The sequence below is a fragment of the Oncorhynchus mykiss genome, chromosome 14 (assembly GCF_057628025.1).
Source record: "Oncorhynchus mykiss isolate SJ-2025 chromosome 14, ASM5762802v1, whole genome shotgun sequence".
Lineage (NCBI taxonomy): Eukaryota > Metazoa > Chordata > Actinopteri > Salmoniformes > Salmonidae > Oncorhynchus > Oncorhynchus mykiss.
This window is the reverse complement of record NC_143035.1, coordinates 22,564,875-22,585,963: the sequence shown is the minus strand read 5'-3', so window position 1 is coordinate 22,585,963 and position 21,089 is coordinate 22,564,875. Positions and strand designations below refer to the sequence as shown.

General features: G+C 43.9%; 1 protein-coding gene across 1 annotated transcript in view; it reads left to right on the top strand.

Annotated features, from left to right (window-relative positions):
* med12 (mediator complex subunit 12) overlaps positions 1-21,089 on the top strand; it is a 46,060-nt gene that overhangs the window by 10,500 nt on the left and 14,471 nt on the right. Inside the window, exons 9-27 of the mRNA XM_036943148.2 lie at positions 1,756-1,855; positions 2,113-2,249; positions 4,045-4,176; positions 4,652-4,778; positions 6,078-6,307; positions 6,419-6,478; positions 6,659-6,832; positions 7,383-7,527; positions 11,796-11,914; positions 14,150-14,293; positions 14,534-14,697; positions 16,882-17,013; positions 17,207-17,434; positions 17,596-17,740; positions 17,934-18,054; positions 19,427-19,537; positions 19,661-19,774; positions 19,964-20,127; positions 20,856-21,035. Coding sequence (XP_036799043.1) covers positions 1,756-1,855; positions 2,113-2,249; positions 4,045-4,176; positions 4,652-4,778; positions 6,078-6,307; positions 6,419-6,478; positions 6,659-6,832; positions 7,383-7,527; positions 11,796-11,914; positions 14,150-14,293; positions 14,534-14,697; positions 16,882-17,013; positions 17,207-17,434; positions 17,596-17,740; positions 17,934-18,054; positions 19,427-19,537; positions 19,661-19,774; positions 19,964-20,127; positions 20,856-21,035 — 2,727 coding nt within the window. The remainder of the gene's footprint in view (positions 1-1,755; positions 1,856-2,112; positions 2,250-4,044; positions 4,177-4,651; positions 4,779-6,077; positions 6,308-6,418; positions 6,479-6,658; positions 6,833-7,382; positions 7,528-11,795; positions 11,915-14,149; positions 14,294-14,533; positions 14,698-16,881; positions 17,014-17,206; positions 17,435-17,595; positions 17,741-17,933; positions 18,055-19,426; positions 19,538-19,660; positions 19,775-19,963; positions 20,128-20,855; positions 21,036-21,089) is intronic.

The following is a 21,089-nucleotide window of genomic DNA, read 5'->3' as shown; positions in this document are numbered from 1 at the left end:
ATGCATTTGGGTTTCGGATTATGACTAATGCATTTGGGTTTCGGATTATGACTAATGCATTTGGGTTTCGGATTATGACTAATGCATTTGGGTTTTGGATTATGACTAATGCATTTGGGTTTTGGATTATAACTAATGCATTTGGGTTTCGGATTATGACTAATGCATTTGGGTTTCGGATTATGACTAATGCATTTGGGTTTCGGATTATGACTAATGCATTTGGGTTTCGGATTATGACTAATGCATTTGGGTTTCGGATTATGACTAATGCATTTGGGTTTTGGATTATGACTAATGCATTTGGGTTTCGGATTATGACTAATGCATTTGGGTTTCGGATTATGACTAATGCATTTGGGTTTCGGATTATGACTAATGCATTTGGGTTTCGGATTATGACTAATGAATTTGGGTTTCGGATTATGACTAATGCATTTGGGTTTCGGATTATGACTAATGCATTTGGGTTTCGGATTATGACTAATGCATTTGGGGGTTGGATTATGACTAATGCATTTGGGGGTTGGATTATGACTAATGCATTTGGGGGTTGGATTATGACTAATGCATTTGGGGGTTGGATTATGACTAATGCATTTGGGGGTTGGATTATTGCTAATGCATTTGGGGGTTGGATTATTGCTAATGCATTTGGGGGTTGGATTATGACTAATGCATTTGGGTTTCGGATTATGACTAATGAATTTGGGTTTCGGATTATGACTAATGCATTTGGGTTTCGGATTATGACTAATGCATTTGGGTTTCGGATTATGACTAATGCATTTGGGTTTCGGATTATGACTAATGCATTTGGGGGTTGGATTATGACTAATGCATTTGGGTTTCGGATTATGACTAATGCATTTGGGTTTCGGATTATGACTAATGCATTTGGGTTTCGGATTATGACTAATGCATTTGGGTTTCGGATTATGACTAATGCATTTGGGTTTCGGATTATGACTAATGCATTTGGGTTTCGGATTATGACTAATGCATTTGGGTTTCGGATTATGACTAATGCATTTGGGTTTCGGATTATGACTAATGCATTTGGGTTTCGGATTATGACTAATGCATTTGGGTTTCGGATTATGACTAATGCATTTGGGTTTCGGATTATGACTAATGCATTTGGGTTTCGGATTATGACTAATGCATTTGGGTTTCGGATTATGACTAATGCATTTGGGTTTCGGATTATGGCTAATGCATTTGGGTTTTGGATTATGACTAATGCATTTGGGTTTTGGATTATGACTAATGCATTTGGGGGTTGGATTATGACTAATGCATTTGGGGGTTGGATTATGGCTAATGCATTTGGGGGGTTGGATTATGGCTAATGCATTTGGGGGTTGGATTATGGCTAATGCATTTGGGGGTTGGATTATGACTAATGCATTTGGGGGTTGGATTATGGCTAATGCATTTGGGGGGTTGGATTATGGCTAATGCATTTGGGGGGTTGGATTATGGCTAATGCATTTGGGGGGTTGGATTATGGCTAATGCATTTGGGGGGTTGGATTATGGCTAATGCATTTGGGGGTTGGATTATGGCTAATGCATTTGGGTGTTGGATTATGACTAATGAATTTGGGTTTTGGATTATGACTAATGCATTTGTCAGTTGATTGATTGAATGCCCTCCACGCGCTGACAGGTTGACATCATTGCATGCCTATTGACTTTGTCTTCTCAGTTGTCCCGTCTGCTTATCTCAGTCTTATCTGTGCTTTTACCTCAGGTCCGTGCAAAGGTCAGAGAAATAGAGGAGCAGGTCAAGGACAGAGGGCAGGCTGTGGAGTTCCGCTGGTCCTTTGATAAATGTCAGGAGACAACTGCTGGTAAGGAAACTGCTCCTTCATGATTAGATCAATAACACCTGTAAAATGACATTTCATCCAGATAATGACTATATGGGCTGGTTTCCCAGACGAAGGTTAAGACTAATCCTGGACTAATAATCTAATTCAACAGAGATTCTCCACTGAGCATGCTTTATAGCCCAGCACTAGGCTTCATCTTTGTCTGGGAAACTGGCCCTGGATGTGTAAGGAAAAAGGAAATGAGTAAAAGTTTGTGTTTTACTTGCTTTTGCCAGGCTTCACCATTGGAAGGGTCCTACACACCCTGGAGGTTCTAGACAACCACAGTTTTGAGAAGTCAGACTTCAGCAACTCCCTGGATTCCCTTTACAACCGCATCTTCGGCTCGGGCCAGAGCAAAGACGGCCACGAGGTAAAGATGTTTTCTCTTAGATGACCACTCTTGCATATGTCAAGTCTGAAGACTTCAAAGGCCCAGTGCAGTTAAAATGTGATTTTTCCTGTTTTTTATATATCACACACACTGCATTTGGAAAGTATTCAGACCCCTTGACTTTTTCCATATTTTCTTACGTTACAGCCTTATTCTAAAATGTATTAAATAGTTTCTTCCCTCATCAATCTACACATAATACCCCATAATGACACATCTGAAACAGTTTTTTAGAAATGTTTGCAAATGTATAAAAAAAAATACTTATCACATTTACATAAGTGTTCAGACCCTTTACTCAGTACTTTGTGGAAGCACCGTTGACAGTGATTACAACCTCGAGTCTTATTGGGTATGATGCTTTTAGCTTGGCACACTTGTTTGGGGAGTTTCTCCCATTCTTCTCTGCAGATTCTCTCAAGCTCTTGTCAAGTTGGATGGGGAGTGTAACTGCACAGCTACTTTCAGGTCTCCAGAGATGTTCGACTGGGTTCAAGTCTGGGCTCTGACTGGGACTCAAGAACATTCAGAGATTTGTCCCGAAGCCACTCTTGCATTGCCTTGGCTGTGTGCTTAGGGTCATTGTCCTGTTGGAATGTGAACCATCGCCCCAGTAAGGTCCTGAGCGCTCTGAAGCAGGTTTTCATCAAGGATCTCTCTGTACTTTGCTCCATTTCCTCCAGATGTGACGCTTGGCATTCAACCAAAGAGTTCAATCTTGGTTTCATCAGACCAAAAAATCTTGTTTCTCAGAGTCTTAGGTGCCTTTTGGCAAACTCCAAGCAGGCTGTCATGTGCCTTTTACTGAGGAGTGGCTTCCGTCTGGCCACTCTACCATAAAGGCCTGATTGGTAGAGCGCTGCAGAGATGGTTGTCCTTCTGGAATGTTCTCCCATCTCCATAGAGGAACTCTGGAGCTCTGTGAGAGTGACCATCGGGTTCTTGGTCACCTCCCTGACCAAGGCCCTTCTACCCTGATTGCTCAGTTTGGCTGGGCGGCCAGTTCCAGGAAGATTCTTGGTGGTTACAAACTTCCATTTAAAAATGGAGGCCACTGTGTTCTTGCGGACCCTCAATGTTGCAGAATTTTTTTGGTACCCTTCCCCAGATCTGTGCCTTGACACAATCCCTTTTCAGAGCTCTACGGACAAATCCTTCGACCTCGTGGCTTGGTTTTTTCTCTGACGTGCTCCATTTTCCGTTTCATAGCAAAATGGCTGAATACTTATGGAAATACTTTTACATTTTTTTATTAGTGTTGTCAAAAATGTCTAGCGCCATTTTCGCTTTGTCATTATGTGGTATTGTGTGTAGATTTGGGGTGGGGGGTGGGAGGGGAGGGGTGGTATTTATTCAATTTTAGAATAGGGCTGTAACGTAACCAAATGTGTAAAAAGTAAACGTTTTTATACTTTCCTGAAGGAAATTCATGTTTGATAAATGTCCCTTTGCTAAGAAGTTATTTTTGTTTCTTTTTAACCATTTTAATTTGAAACTATCAGTTAGGTACTTAATTGTTGCCCAGAAATTATTTTGATATTGAGATATAAATAGCTGCATTGGACCTTGAATGGTTTTCAATCACATATGAAAAGGCAAAATGTCAAGTGTGAGCAAGAGGCCAACTAACCATCTGGCCCTAACCATTACTGTAGAACACATAGAATTTCTTCTTCTGGAGACAATGAACTGTATTCTTATAGAAACACTACTTAGATGGGCCCAGGCTTCCGTGCTGTATGATCTTCTCCCTGACACGTTTCTCTCTATTTAGATGTCCCCTGATGACGATGCCGTGGTGACCCTGCTGTGTGAGTGGGCGGTGTGCTGCAAGCGGTCTGGCCGTCACAGGGCCATGGTGGTGGCCAAGCTGCTGGAGAAGAGACAGGCAGAGATCGAAGCCGAGGTGAGACAGTGGCCCACGCACTCGTGCACATACACATTTCCGATTCATGACTACAGCACCGTGACTTCCCCACAGTGACGCCTTGTCACTCGGCCACAGCTTTTCCTGAGTATTCTCAAGGATACTTCTTGCCTTCTTTCTTGTCTCGTGAGAACAGGTCTCTCTTGCCAAAGAGATCTTAATCCCGAGATTTCACCTGTATAAATAAAGGATGAAGATGGCCACAGCCTTTAATAACAAGATTCTGAATTGTTTTAGAAGATGTGAGGTGTAGGTTTTTGTATTTCCTCAAGGCTATTGTTGTGTGCAATGCTGTCTCAATCCATATAATTAAATTGTATTCCCTGCAAACTTGTGTATACAAAACTGAAGAAACTATTGTTCAAATGTTATACCATGTTTATCACAGATGTAAGGGATATTTGCTCAATGGCAGTGGTTCTCAGGCTGTGTGTGTGCTTGTCTGTGTTCACAGAGGTGCGGTGAGTCGGAGGTGGTGGATGAGAAAGGCTCAGTTTCATCAGGATCTCTCTCGGCGGCCACCCTGCCTGTGTTTCAAGATGTGCTCCTACAGTTCCTGGACACCCAGGCCCCCATGCTCAGTGAGTCTGCCCTTCACTTCACTAGTAGTCAATTATATTCCCTTATTTGGGTTGTCTGCGGCTGCTTCCCAAATCACACCCTATTCCCTATACTGTAAGGTGTCTACCCACTCTGCCTAGATTTCCTAACTTAATACATCTGATAAGCACTGAACTCTCTTGACAGAGTGGTGCGCTTTCTCGCAGAGACTTTTGAGGATTCTACATGTTGTGGTGTTCGTCTGCAAAGTTGTTTCCGCTGGTCGCAAAAAGCCAAATTAACATGAAACAAACTGAATTAAATGTAAAAGGCTTTGACAATTTTAAAGCTAGCGGTACGCTCAGTGCTCCGTTGGTGTTTCACAAATGTTTTTCTGAGAAATCTTTGAATCATTCATATGAAAAGTGTATACTAGAATATGAAAATGTATATATTTCCTCTATACTGTTTTATGTCCTCTGGGTTTGAGAAGTAAGAGGAGTTCCACTGTGAGCCTGTCTGTTAGCCTTAATTCCTCCTTTTACCTTTTTTTTTTCTCTGACCTCAATTGATTTATTCACTCTAATTTTAGCCATCCTACAAGAGTAAAAATGTTACCCATTTTTGATTGAACACCATATATAATGCTCTACTTTTGATTAGGGCCCATAAGGGCACTTGACCATAGCTCAATGGGTCCTGGACAAAAGTAGTGCACTATATAGGGAATATAGGGTCCCATTTATGAGCCCGCGAGGCTCTCTGCATCTCCTGATTCCAGCACTCTTTTGGATTTAGTCTGCCCAGCGGTTGAGTTGTTATGCACTACTATGGGTTTGGGACTTGAGCTGTACTGTACTGCGCTGGCCTGGTTATGCATCCACCATAGTGCTGAAAAGGACAATGGTGAAAATAAAAAAATCCACAACAGCACAGTATGGATCAGGTCAGCAACATAGTGGGAAAGGGGTATTGGTGTTGAGTAGGGTGAAAGAAATCCAGGTTAGAAGATTCCTGGACTCTGGATGGAATAAGCAGAAAATTATGGAATTCCCGGAAAACCTGGGAGTTTTTGGAATGTTACCCAAATTCTGCAACCTTAGTGTTGGGTTAGCATGGCACACAGGGTCCTGTGTGGCTGTTATCAGAGTATGGCGCTTGCAACATCACGTTCAATTCCCGCTTTAGCCACCCAATATGAAAATGTATGTGTGCACTACTGTTAGTCGCTTTGGATCAGTGTCTGGTAAAGATGATATTATAAAGGTTATGACTGGTCTCTTACTGCTGCTAATGCTGGAGTGTATAGTGACAAACTATCCCCATATGTCCCTTCTCAGCGGAGGCAGGCAACGAGAGCGAGCGTGTGGAGTTCTCTAACCTGGTGCTGCTCTTCTGCGAGCTCATCCGCCACGACGTCTTCTCTCACAACATCTACATGTGCACGCTCATCTCCCGCGGTGACCTGGCCTCTGACTCTCACCTGCCCCGCCCCCGTTCCCCTAGTGATGAGCCTTCAGACGAATCAGAGCGCAAGGAGCAGGATGCAGGCAGCAGCGTCAAGAACGAGGCATGTTATGTGGTGGCAACTGTGCTAGTGTCCACAATGTATCATCGGTAGTTACTCACTGCTTTTGAATTTATTTTGGAATGAAACGTGTATTTTCTTTTCTTTATACAGGACACTGGTCTTTCCGAGTTAATGGAGATCGATCACAACTCGAGCGCTAATTTCGATGAGGTAGGTGTATATGCATCATGCCAGTAGAAGTGGGCAGCTAATGTGTACTAGTGAATATTGTCCCCGGCACAACTATTTAGTATTCTTACCTGTGCTCCATCAGACTGTCCCATTGACCTCTGGATAACCTTTCCATGCTGTGTGCAGCCCTATTAACTTGAGTTATCTCTTTTTTTGTAGATGTTTTCTCCCCCCACTCACTGTGAGTCAAAGGGCAGCCCCTCTCCCGAGAAGCCTGCCCCGGAACAGGAAGGGAAGGGCGCCTGCAAAGACAAGGCCCTGGATCCTGCCTTCCCATTGGTGTACGAGCAACCCCGCCACATCCAATACGCTACCCACTTCCCCATCCCCCAGGTAAGCAGCCCTGAGAGAGGCTTTGGCTGAGCTCTAACACACAGATGGAATTCAATCTGGGTCATCAGTGCAACTGTAGACCATGATAGCCTTCTGAGCTAAAGCCCAGGCTCTGGGTGCTTTATAGCTTCAGACAAGTTTACTTATCACCACAGCAAAGCTTAGTGAACTACCGTAGCTACATTGGGACTGGTTGTTGGTCTAACTCAAGGCAATTTTAGCCCTCAAAAGCTAAAACACACATTTTCAGCTTCCTGGCGTTGCTTTGCACCCAACCTCAACTACATAGCCTATGCACAAATTGACTCACTTGACACAGTTAGCCCTCTAAACAAAAGACAGACCTCAGGTGACTCATAACAACTGGGTGGCTCTATGAACTACCTCCACTATGCATGTATTGACTCACTCCTTGACAGTTAGCCTTCTGAGCTAAAGTCTAGGCATTAGCTATTAGTGCCGGCCTAAGTCCTCAGATCTCAGGCAATGTGAACTACCTCCACTACATAATGCACAGTGCACACATTGACTGACTTGTCATCATCCCTAGGAGGAGAGTGCCAGTCACGAGTGTAACCAGCGACTGGTGGTGCTCTACGGCGTGGGCAAGCAGCGAGACGAAGCGAGGCACGCCATCAAGAAAATCACCAAAGACATCTTGAAGGTGCTCAACCGCAAAAGCACAGCAGAGACCGGTAAGAACAGTACTAGTTCCAGTTCTTATTTGACTCTTGTTTTTAATGACCTCATCTATGGGCCTTCTGTTTTCCCCGGAGCAATATGGCCTGTCAGTTTCTTTCTGCCGTTGCTTTTAGAATTGTTCACGTAGAGAGAAAGACTATGCTCGTTCTGGAAACTCCAGGCTTTGACATGAATTTGAGCACCAGTCTTGACGCGCAACCATAGATTTATTGAGTGAGGTTGTATATTCCCACAACTCTCAGCAGATGTGCCCCCTGTCTATCACATTACAGATACTGTTTGAGCAGATTGCAGTGAGACGTTATTTTGTTAACTTTGTTTTTGATGGACGCTGTGCCTGTTTTTGGTGCATCGCAAACGGCACCCTATTCCCACTACTTAAAGTAGTGCCCTATGTAGGGAATAGGGTACCATTTGAGAGAGTCTGCTGTTACATCTGCCTCCATCTGATCCCTTCAAAAACATTTCCCAAATTGAAAACTTTCCTCAGAAACCTTTATATCTCTTCTCCAACAATCTTTCCTCTCTGTTCTTCATTATTGAACACAGGATTTTTGACGATTGACTCCAGGGCTAGCATCCTATATTCAATATTCATTTCCACCCTGTCCAATTTCTATGCTAGTAGCTGTAATTTGCTGCCACTCATCTTATCTCTCTTAGCATGTGACATTAACAAGGGGGATTTGAGAAGTTATAATTATGCAGCCTAAAGGGCTTTTTTCTTATGTCATTCAAGTCATTTATGTTCAGCCATATTTCTGCTTAGGAGTTGAGCAGATGGCCTTCTGGTTACAAGCCCATTTCCCTTGTGCTTTGCATAACCTTCTCTGTTCCTTTTTAGATTTTAAGCCATTTGAACACTGTCATTATAATGTGAACTTCGAAAGTGAAGGGTCTTGAGAATGTGATTATAATGGGTGCAACCCAAATGCCAACCTAGTCCCTATATATAGGGCACTACTTTTGACCAGAGCCCTAGGGGCCCTGATCAAAAGTTGTGCACTATTTATAGGGACGCATTCGGAAAGTATTCAGACTCTTTCACTTTGTTCACATTTTGATTCGTTACTGCCTTAAACATTTAATCCATTGTAGAATATTTTCCCTCAATCTGCACACGATACCCCATGATGACAAAGCAAAAACGGGTATAGAAATGTATAAAAAATATAAAACGTAACACATTTGCACAAGTATTCAGACCCTTTACTTTTGAAGCACCTTACAGCCTCTGGTCTTTTTGAAGCAATTACAGCCTCGGGTCTTCTTGGGTATGACGCTACAAGCTTGGCACACCTGTATTTGGGTAGTTTCTCCCTTCTCTGCAGATCCCCTCAAACTCTGTCAGGTTGGATGGGGAGAGTCGCTGCACAGCTATTTTTAGACGTTTGATCGGGTTCAAGTCTGGGTTCTGGCTGGGCCACTCAAGGACATTGAAACTTGTTGCGAAGCAACTCCTGCATTGTCTTGGCTGTGTGCTTAGGGTCGTTGTCCTTTTTGAAGGTGAACCTTCGCCCCAGTCAGGTCCCGAGCGCTCTGGAGCAGGTTTTCATCAAGGATCTCTCTGTACTTTGCTCTGTTCATCTTTCCCTCAAGGCTGACTAGTCTCCCAGTCCCTGCCGCTGAAAAACATCCCCACAGCATGATGCTGCCACCACCATGCTTCACCGTAGGGATGGTGCCGGTTTTCCTCTAGACGTGACGCTCGGCATTCAGACCAAAGAGTTCAATCTTGGTTTCATCAGACCAGATAATCTTTTTTCTCATGGTCTGAGAGTCCTTTAGGTGCCTTTTGGCTAACTCCAAGCAATCTATCATGTGCCATTTACTGAGGAGTGGCTTCCGTCTGACCGCTCTACCGTAGGCTTGATTTGTGGAGTGCTGCAGAAAAAGTTGTCCTTCCATCTCCAGAGGAACTCTGGAGCTCTGTCAGAGTGACCATCAGGTTCTTGGTTACCTCCCTGACCAAGGCCCTTCTTCCCCGATTGCTCAGTTTGGCAGGTCGGCCAGCTCTAGGAAGATTCTTGATGGTTCCAAACTTCTTCCAATTAAGAATGATGGAGGCCACTGTGTTCTTGGGGACCCTCAATCCCACAAATGTTTTTGTACCCTACCCCAGATCTGTGCCTCGACACAATCCTGTCTCTGCGCTCTACGGACAATTCCTTCAACCTCATGGTTTGGTTTTTGCTCTGACTTGGAATGTCAACTAGGGGACCTTTTACAAGTGTGTGCCTTTCCAAATCATGTCCAATCAATTGAATTTACCACAGGTGGACTCCAATCAAGGATGATCAATGGAAACAGGATTCACCTGAGCTACATTTCGAGTCTCATAGCAAAGTGTCTAAATACACTGCTCAAAAAAATAAAGGGAACACTAAAATCACACATCCTAGATCTGAATGAATGAAATATTATTATTAAATACTTTTTTCTTTACATAGTTGAATGTGTTGACGACAAAATCACGCACAAATTATCAATGGAAATCAAATTTATCAACCCATGGAGGTCTGGATTTGGAGTCACACTCAAAATTCAAGTGGAAAACCACAATACAGGCTGATCCAACTTTGATGTAATGTCCTTAAAACAAGTCAAAATGAGGCTCAGTAGTGTGTGGCCTCCACGTGCCTGTATGACCTCCCTACAACGCCTGGGCCAACTCCTGGACAGTCTGTGGTGCAACGTGGTGTTGGTGGATGGAGCGAGACATGATGTCCCAGATGTGCTCAATTGGATTCAGGTCTGGAGAACGGGCGGGCCAGTCCATAGCATCAATGCCTTCCTCTTGCAGGAACTGCTGACACACTCCAGCCACATGAGGTCTAGCATTGTCTTGCATTAGGAGGAACCCAGGGCCAACCGCACCAGCATATGGTCTCACAAGGGGTCTGAGGATCTCATCTCGGTACCTAATGGCAGTCAGGCTACCTCTGGCGAGCACATGGAGGGCTGTGCGGCCCCCCAAAGACATGCCACCCCACACCATGACTGACCCACCGCCAAACCGGTCATGCTGGAGGATGTTGCAGGCAGCAGAACATTCTCCACGGCGTCTCCAGACTCTGTCACGTCTGTCACGTGCTCAGTGTGAACCTGCTTTCATCTGTGAAGAGCACAGGGCGCCAGAGGCGAATTTGCCAATCTTGGTGTTCTCTGGCAAATGCCAAACGTCCTGCACGGTGTTGGGCTGTAAGCTCAACCCCCACCTGTGGACGTCAGGCCCTCATACCACCCTCATGGAGTCTGTTTCTGACCATTTGAGCAGACACATGCACATTTGTGGCCTGCTGGAGGTCATTTTGCAGGGCTCTGGCAGTGCTCCTCCTGCTCCTCCTTGCACAAAGGCGGAGGTAGCGGTCCTGCTGCTGGGTTGTTGCCCTCCTACGGCCTCTTCCACGTCTCCTGATGTACTGGCCTGTCTCCTGGTAACGCCTCCATGCTCTGGACACTACGCTGACAGAGACAGCAAACCTTCTTGCCACAGCTCGCATTGATGTGCCATCCTGGATGAGCTGCACTACCTGAGCCACTTGTGTGGGTTGTAGACTCCTTCTCATGCTACCACTAGAGTGAACGCACCGCCAGCATTCAAAAGTGACCAAAACATTAGCCAGGAAGCATAGGAACTGAGAAGTGGTCTGTGGTCACCACCTGCAGAACCACTCCTTTATTGGGGTGTCTTGCTAATTGCCTATAAGTTCCACCTGTTGTCTATTCCATTTGCACAACAGCATGTGAAATTTATTGTCAATCAGTATTGCTCCCTAAGTGGACAGTTTGATTTCACAGAAGTGTGATTGACTTGGAGTTACATTGTGTTGTTTAAGTGTTCCCTTTATTTTTTTGAGCAGTGTATTTTTTTGAGCAGTGTATATAATGTATCTGTTTTTAATTTTTAATACATTTCTAAAAAACAGTTTTCTCATTGTCATTATGTGGTATTGTGTGTAGAATGATGAGGAAACCTATTTAATACATTTTATAATAAGGCTGTAGCGTTAACATTGTGAAAAAAGGGAGGGAATCTGAATATATTTGAGTGGCCTTTTATTGTCCCCAGCACGAAGGACAAATGCTCACCAACAAGAATGTAAACACATTTGTGCGCAAAATTCAGGAGCAATGAGCTTTCTGTGCATATGAAACAAGTTTTGAATCTATTTCAGCTCGTGAAACATGGGACCAACCCTTTACATGATGTGTTGTATATAATTTTTAATAGGACTTTGATTTGTCTCTTCTCTGTCAGGAGGAGAGGAAGGACAGAAGAGGAAGAGGACTAAGCCTGAAGCCTTCCCCACAGCAGAGGACATCTTCTCCAAATTCCAGCACCTCTCCCATTTTGATCAGCACCAGGTCACCTCTCAGGTGAGACCCCCCCCCCCCCCCCCCCCCCCCCCCCCAATAGCTGTCCAGTCTCATCGTTTTAAGTGTGCTCCAAAACCTGCTATTGGAATCTTCAAGTTATTCGGTATAAAATCGATACTTATGATATGTCTGCCATTCAATTCTTCTGGAGGTACAGTTAAATGATTCTCATAAAACAATGTCTTTAACAGCAAACTGATTTTTCAATTACTTTACTAGAGTATACAATGTTATGGATATTCCGTTATGTTTTTACTGTAGGCCTGTGTAGTAGTGATGAAGTTCTGCTCTTTACTGACAAGTCTTTTTGACTCGTTCAGTCAAAATAACCAATCTTTTGACTAATTTCATTCATTTGAGTCAGTAATGCGAAGCACACAGGACCCCCTACCGCGAACGATGGAGCTGAAAACTCTAAATAGTTATGATCAGGGTTGGAAATTAACATCTGCCAAATGCGGGTAGATTTTGTCATTGGTAGAATTGATATTTTACCAGCCAAGTTGGCGGGTGGTCACACAGAGCATTTGGAAACGGTTTTGAAAAATCCAAAGCCCACATGTAAATGTTGGTCCAATTGTCAAGAAAGGCTACTAAAGTGTGACTTTGTCCTTGTGTTTCTTGACTAGTTACATCGTTCTGTTCACACGCTAGGTTTTTCAATGTTAGTTTGAGTTTACTTTAACTGTCTGCTGCAGTCTGAGATTTTCTATTCTTTTTATCACCGACAAGCAAGTGCCCAAATTACTATGGTAATGGCCTGTCCCTTGTTAAAGGGCCATCTGACATAATTTTTTTTGTCTCACCTTATAATTGTGCTTGATTGAGCATGGATGACTCCCCCAAAAAATATCAGCGTAGATCCCCGAACTAATAATAATAAATAAGCTGCATCACTCAGTTTTTTTGTGGCACTTTGTTGATTCTTGATGTTCGGTTGTAAAACTGTTTATCTGTTTTAACATATTGGTTAAAAGATGCAGGTCACAAAAGTGAAATGAAGCTATATACCCCATTTACTTCTCATTAGAAAGCATGCTCATCTGTTGTTTTTGGTATAATTATGAAGGAAAAATATTTGGGCTGGTAAAAAAATCTGAGTGGCTGGTAGATTTTTTAAATCTACTTGCCCAAAAAGTACATTTCCAAGCCTGATCATGATTCTACGAGCATGGCATTCACCATAGGGGGCTTATTGGAGCTGTCATTTGTGACAGACTTGTAAACATGTGCTTTAAACTATGTATTTGGTTGATTGCCAGGCATACAAATACAATTATTTATTGATAGCTTTGAAACAAGGTCTAGATTGTGAAATACTCTTGGCGGAATGCATTGACTATTGTCAGGGTAATAAGTATCCTGACAAGTCACATTAAATTCTTCCGCTGCTCTGTTGTTCGCTCCATACTGTACATCACATTGCTGAGAAAAAACAAATATGCGTGGTGTAGCGTTTGGCCAGGGTAAGGTAATAAACACAGTCGTTCGCTGATTGAAGCCCCCCAAACGATTCCAGTTTGTTGAGCAGAGGCTGAGGCTTTTGGTTCTTCAAAGCTGTGTCCATCATAACGTTCAATAATCAATTAATTGCAGTCATTCTTGCGCCAATACGATCAATTATCAGTTCTAAACACAGTGGTGTGTATTCATGTATGTGCAGGGAAGCCAGGCTTCCCACAAAAAATGTACCAATTTAAAAAAAAATGTATATTTTGTCTATCTGTTTCATAATTTTCCTTCAATTCGCAAGAGGCTGAATGTATCTCACAGGAGGAAGCATCTGAGCGAGCGAAACAGCACCCCTCTGTCTCTCTACGTGTTGGCCATCTATCTGATGCTATCTGGTCCAAATGAGTTGACATTGTTACCGCCCGTAGCATTGAAGACAAGGGATGCCTGCGATCATTTGGCCTTGTCCTTCCCAGTGATTTTACCCAGCCACCGCTACTGTCTAAACATGTTTTTTTCTTCTCAATGCTCATGACCTATTGTCCTGCACGCATATGACCGACAGTTGGTGGTCGGAGCACGTCTCTGGAGCCGCTGAGCCGGGGGAACATGTATTAATCCTGCTGTAGGACTCATTGCGACCAGCAGGTCAAACAAATTAGTTACTCAGGGGGAAAAAATGACTCAAGTCAGTAAAAAGAGTTCCAAAATAACTCATTGTTAGCGAACTGCACATCACTACTGTATAGAGGTAATAATCCTGTTGGCCTTCTCTCTGACTAGGTGTCCAGGAATGTTCTGGAACAGATCACCAGCTTTGCCTTAGGGATGTCCTATCACCTGCCCCTGGTCCAGCACATCCAGTTCATCTTTGACCTCATGGAGTACTCCCTTAACATTAGTGGCCTCATCGACTTTGCCATTCAGGTATAGCTTTGTCTCTAATGTCAAGGCATATAATCACAGCATTTAATTCCACTTCTCATAGTTATAAAGTAATATTTCCTTTAATGTCTACTCTTATGCCTTGAGTCTGCTTCTCTCTCACCGGTTTCTGTTAGTGGTTGTTTACTGCTGTTCTCCCCTTTATGCTTTAGTATCATTTGTATGAATCATCTTTCTATAACTAACCTTCTCTCTCTTCCCTGTGCATTTGTGTGTATCTAGCTGCTGAATGAGCTGAGCCTGGTGGAGGCAGAGCTGCTGCTCAAGTCATCCAGCCTGGTGGGTAGCTATACCACAGGTCTGTGTCTGTGCATCGTGGCCGTGCTGAGGAGGTACCACTCCTGCCTCATCCTCAACCCAGAGCAGACGGCACAGGTCTTTGACGGGTAAGTCTTACAGGCTTAACCATTAGGCTTTAGCCAGACTGCTCCGTGGAGAACGGACACCAAATTAGAAAGGGTGAATTTTGGTCTGTGTGCATGCTCCTCTTTTCTAATTGGCTAATGTAACCGTCGGCCTGTCAAAAGTTCAACTTATCTGAACTTTTTGTTCGTTGACCGACAACGTGCGACTCTCATTGAGAAAGCATTGGAAATCACGGATATGGATAAAATCTACGGTCCAATTTGGCCGCGCCCTTAACCATTCACCTCTATAGCCTGGATGCTAATGTTATCCAAGCCTTAATCGTTCACCTCTATAGCCTGGGTGCTAATGTTATCCAAGCCTTAACCATTCACCTCTATAGTCTGGGTGCTAATGTTATCCAAGCCTTAACCATTCACCTCTATAGCCTGGGTGCTAATGTTATCCAAGCCTTAACCATTCACCTCTATAGCCTGGATGCTAATGTTATCCAAGCCTTAACCATTCACCTCTATAGCCTGGGTGCTAATGTTATCCAAGCCTTAACCATTCACCTCTATAGTCTGGGTGCTAATGTTATCCAAGCCTTAACCATTCACCTCTATAGCCTGGGTGCTAATGTTATCCAAGCCTTAACCATTCACCTCTATAGCCTGAGTGCTAATGTTATCCAAGCCTTAACCATTCACCTTTATAGCCTGGATGCTAATGTTATCCAAGCTTTAACCATTCACCTCTATAGCCTGGGTGCTAATGTTATCCAAGCCTTAACCATTCACCTCTCTAGCCTGGGTGCTAATGTTATCCAAGCCTTAACCATTCACCTCTCTAGCCTGGATGATAATGTTATCCAAGCCTTAACCATTCACCTCTCTAGCCTGGATGATAATGTTATCCAAGTCTTAACCATTCACCTCTCTAGCCTGGGTGCTAATGTTATCCAAGCCTTAACCGTTCACCTCTATAGCCTGGGTGCTAATGTTATCCAAGCCTTAACCGTTCACCTCTATAGCCTGGGTGCTAATGTTATCCAAGCTTTAACCGTTCACCTCTCTAGCCTGGGTGCTAATGTTATCCAAGCCTTAACCATTCACCTCTATAGCCTGGATGCTAATGTTATCCAAGCCTTAACCATTCACCTCTATAGCCTAAGTGCTAATGTTATCCAAGCCTTAACCATTCACCTCTATAGCCTGGATGCTAATGTTATCCAAGCCTTAACCATTCACCTCTATAGCCTGGGTGCTAATGTTATCCAAGCCTTAACCATTCACCTCTATAGCCTGGGTGCTAATGTTATCCAAGCCTTAACCATTCACCTTTATAGCCTGGATGCTAATGTTATCCAAGCTTTAACCATTCACCTCTATAGCCTGGGTGCTAATGTTATCCACGCCTTAACCATTCACCTCTATAGCCTGGGTGCTAATGTTATCCAAGCCTTAACCATTCACCTCTCTAGCCTGGGTGCTAATGTTATCCAAGCCTTAACCATTCACCTCTCTAGCCTGAATGATAATGTTATCCAAGCCTTAACCATTCACCTCTCTAGCCTGGGTGCTAATGTTATCCAAGCCTTAACCGTTCACCTCTATAGCCTGGGTGCTAATGTTATCCAAGCCTTAACCGTTCACCTCTATAGCCTGGGTGCTAATGTTATCCAAGCCTTAACCGTTCACCTCTCTAGCCTGGGTGCTAATGTTATCCAAGCCTTAACCGTTCACCTCTCTAGCCTGGGTGCTAATGTTATCCAAGCCTTAACCGTTCACCTCTCTAGCCTGGGTGCTAATGTTATCCAAGCCTTAACCATTCACCTCTATAGCCTGGGTGCTAATGTTATCCAAGCCTTAACCATTCACCTCTATAGCCTGGGTGCTAATGTTATCCCAGCCTTAACCATTCACCTCTATAGCCTGGGGGTGCTATTCAATAACATTGCGTTATTGGATGCAGAAACAGTCGGGTACCTAATCTATTCACTGCCAATAAACCTGCCTCTGGTTTTTTTACAGACCTGGGTCATAAAAAATTGTAGCTAAATCAAATATGCCCCTCAAATACTTTGAAGTGTGTACTTTTGGGACTTCCATTGGTGCCCTTGTATCCTGCACTCGATTCAACCTGTTTTCTATAACTCATTTAGTACAGAAAGATTTCTGTCCTTTGTTGTTTTGCATTGTGTTTGAATACTATTCATTGACCAGGTTACGCATCGTGGTGAAGTCGGGGGTGAACCCAGCCGACTGCTCCTCAGCCGAGCGCTGCATCCTGGCCTACCTGTACGACCTCTATACCTCCTGCTGTCACCTAAAGAGCAAGTTTGGAGAGATCTTCAGGTAAAACATAAACATGGACTAGCAACTGTTTAATGCAGTTTTATTGTATACTGTAGTTTCCCTGTGATGTTTTAGGGGGCCAAGTCATGTTACATGCTAGTATTGTTTTGAAACTAAAATATTTTTCCCCACATGGTAGCCATATAATGATAGGAGAACCAAACGGTGGCCTTTCTCTCCCTCTTTTGTCCAGTGAGTTCTGCTCCAAGGTGAAGAACTCCATATACTGTAACATCGATCCGTCTGACTCCAACATGCTGTGGGACCCTGTGTTCATGATGGAGGCCATCGCCAATCCGTCGGCCCACAATTTCAACCACAGCATGGTGGGTAAGATCCTCAATGACAGCCCCGCCAACCGCTACAGCTTCGTCTGCAACGTGCTCATGGACGTGTGCGTGGACCACAGGGACCCCGAGAGGCAAGCATTGTTTTTCTATAAAACCATTATCAACAATCAATTATTGAAACATCCAGATGCATTGAAACAATACAGGATTCTTGACTTGACTTGTCAACTCACCAGGTATCATACCTGAATTCAATAGTAAGGTGTTACGAGTCTAATGTCTATCTCTGCAGGGTGAATGACATTGGGATCCTATGTGCGGAGCTGACTGCCTACTGTCGCTCTCTGAGTGCTGAGTGGCTGGGCGTCCTCAAAGCCCTCTGCTGCTCCTCCAACAACGGCAACTGTGGCTTCAACGACCTCCTGTGCAACGTGGACGTGAGTGTTCACACTCGCAGCATACACACACCTTGCACGCCTTGCGCCTCTCTCTCTGCACCAATTAATGTGCATTGCTCACTCAGGCTCTGAGAGGCACAGGTTAGAGGGGAACACTGACAGTTACATTCCAATAATTAGCAGTTCACATCAAAAACATTTCCTCTCTGTTTCCTTCTCTCTTCCGTCTCAGGTCAGTGATCTCTCCTTCCATGACTCTCTGGCCACCTTCGTAGCCATCCTCATTGCCCGCCAGTGTCTTCTTCTGGAGGACCTGGTCCGCTGCGTAGCCATCCCCTCCCTCCTCAACGCTGGTAAGAGCTCCTCTGTCAGCCCCAGACCCGTAGCCAGGGTCCTGTTCTTAGGCATCAAATGGAAGAAAACGAACTGAAACATTGAGGGACTACCTGGACTTGTCCAATAAGAAATGTACTAGGGCTGGGTGATATGGCCAAAATCTCATCCTGATAACGATACATATCACAATATAGCACATTTTCTGTAAATTAAATTAAACGTTTATATGAAATGACCATGTAAAGGCCTATTTCTTAATACATTTTGAATTATACTCAAACAAATAGAGGTACTTACTCATATTAGATTTTTTTATTTATTTAGAACCTGTGCAAATTTTAAATTAAGCATGTAAAAATATGAATGTATAAATAGAAAACACTTCAACTACAGTTGCAAATAAAATAAATGTAGGCCTAAAATATATATTTTTTGGGGGGGGCTTGCTTATTATGCATGTTTTGCATGTTATTTTGGCATTAATATGTGTGATTTGCGACACAACGAAATAAACTATAGAGCACAATATGAAACGATAGAAAAAGGTCTATCGTCACACGATATATATTGTCATATCGCCCAGACCTAAAATGTACATTTTCACTTTTTGTTGGAAAACGTTTTCAAGCTCAAGCTCATGCCCCAATGAATACCACCCAGACTTCTCTACAGGATCTATATTTAATGTAGCCTAGCTACCCAGCCAACAGGTCCTGTTAGAAATGATTGAATGGTACACCGAGGCCTGCCCTGCTTGAATGACTCCAGGTTCTGAAGGAACTCCCTGCCCCATAATGCATTGCTTACTTCTGTCTGTCTGAGAGGAAGGTAAATGCCACAGTGTGTTTGAGCCCACTCTGCAGTTTGTGTGCACACGCACGCACATGCGTTGTGGCCAGTCAAGGCTGCCCTTTGCTCAGGGGACAAGGCCCCATTCAGCCTGTTTTCAAAGTCCCCTGTGGGCGTTAGTTACCACACGTACGGCCAGACAACCCCCTCCACCCTTCCCTTCTCCTCCTCAGCCAGCAGTTCGAATTCTTGTTTGGCGACACTCCTTCGCAGCCAGGCTCTGAAAATGGCACTTAGTATTTGGTACTCCTTGAAATATAGGACACCTTTCCAAGTTCTTCAAGCGCTTCTGTTCTCTGTAGTTGGCTGTGTTATTCATTTGCCATGTCATCTTGACAACTTGAAGCTCAAGGCTGTTAGTGTAAAGTCTATATTTTTTTGGTCATACTGGCACATTCATTATGTATTAGAATTTTGTTTAAATTTGAAAAATGTGACTTTGCTAAAGCAGTTTTAATCCCCTTCAGATTCCTTGTTGAGGGTGTTTGTGTGCCCCTCTAATCTACCTTTCTACTGCTCTCTGTTTGTCTCTCCCCCTAGCCTGCAGTGAGCAGGACTCTGAGCCCGGAGCCCGTCTGACCTGCAGGATCCTGCTGCACCTCTTCAAGACCCCCCAGCGCAACCCCTGCCCCCAGGATGGAGCCAAGTCAGGTACACACACAGCAATCCCCGGCTCCCCACACCCATTTGAACCCACATCGGCGCAAATGTTAATTAATTAATAAATTATTTGATTTAATGATTGTTTTAAAGATACAATTTTATATTTTGCAGATAAATCTTCTGTTGGGATCCGGTCGTCGTGTGACCGTCACCTTCTGGCTGCCTCACAGAACAGCATAGTGGTTGGAGCTGTTTTTGCTGTCCTAAAGGCCGTCTTTATGCTGGGTACAACTCTCAGTATTATGCTATTATTTTGTCCTTAAAGTTGCATATAAGTCCACTTTGACAATTGAATGTGATTAGATTGATGTAATTATAGTTATTAAATGTATATCTATTACAACTGGTCACCAGTAAGACCACATAACCCTTAAAATGTTACAAAATATATAACTTATCTCCATCTCTCTCTAGGCGATGCAGAACTGAAGGGATCGGGATTCTCTCACCCCGCCGCCCTCGATGACATCGCCGACGACGACATGGGTTCCAAGAAGTCGGGCGGCCGCACCGTCTCCATAGAAACGGCCAGCCTGGACGTGTACGCCAAGTATGTGCTGAAGAGCATCTGCCAACAGGTGAGAACATGAGAAAGAAGGTTATCGTTCACACCAGGGTTACATTTTTCCCTCACACCAGAAGCTGCATATTTCCGAATGTAGTAAAGTCCATGTGTGGAGTCCATTTCATTACAGTTTCATTTCAGTCAACCCAGGAGTAAACTGAAATTCACATTTTTCAAATTGAAAGCTCTGTTCACTTCCTGAATTGAAATGGAATTGACCCCTTCTCTGGTAATGGCACTCTATTTCTATGCATTTAATCCTATCCGATAGATCACTTTTGAAAACGGGTCCCTTGTGCTCTCATGAGGCAAGGTTGACCCCCCCACCCGTTAGTCTGTTATTTTCCTCCACAACACCAACAATTACAAACTTGAGTCATGACCAGACTTCTGTTTTCCACAGAGAAGCACATTGTCTAGTGGTAGTTGCTGAATGTCGACAGGTGCAGTCATTGTAAATTTCAATTTGCTCTTACCATAAGTTAAAGGAGTGTGTGCCTAGCTGTTGTAGACAGATTGTGTACAGTGGAAAAACAAACTCAGAAAGTTTTTTAAAATTGATGTAGTGAATATATATTTTTCTTCATATGATACAATAAGGAATTTTCTAATCATGATTTTAATTTAGATTCTCTTTCTGCATTGACTGAATTGAAAACTGAATTAACCCAAACCCTGTTCAGGATATACCCATTGGTGATCTCTCTCTCTTCACTCATCTCTCCTGCTATCCTCTGTCAGGAGTGGGTGGGCGAGCGCTGTCTCAGGTCCCTGTCGGAGGACAGCAGTGCCCTGCAGGACCCGGTGCTGGTTAACATCCAGGCCCAGCGGTTGCTGCAGCTCATCTGCTACCCCCACCGCCAGCTGGACAGTGAGGAGGGGGACAACCCCCAGAGGCAGCGCATCAAACACATCCTCCAGGTCAGCCCACACAAGCCCTATGCACTGACCACAGGGCTGCGTTCAGCAGGTCAC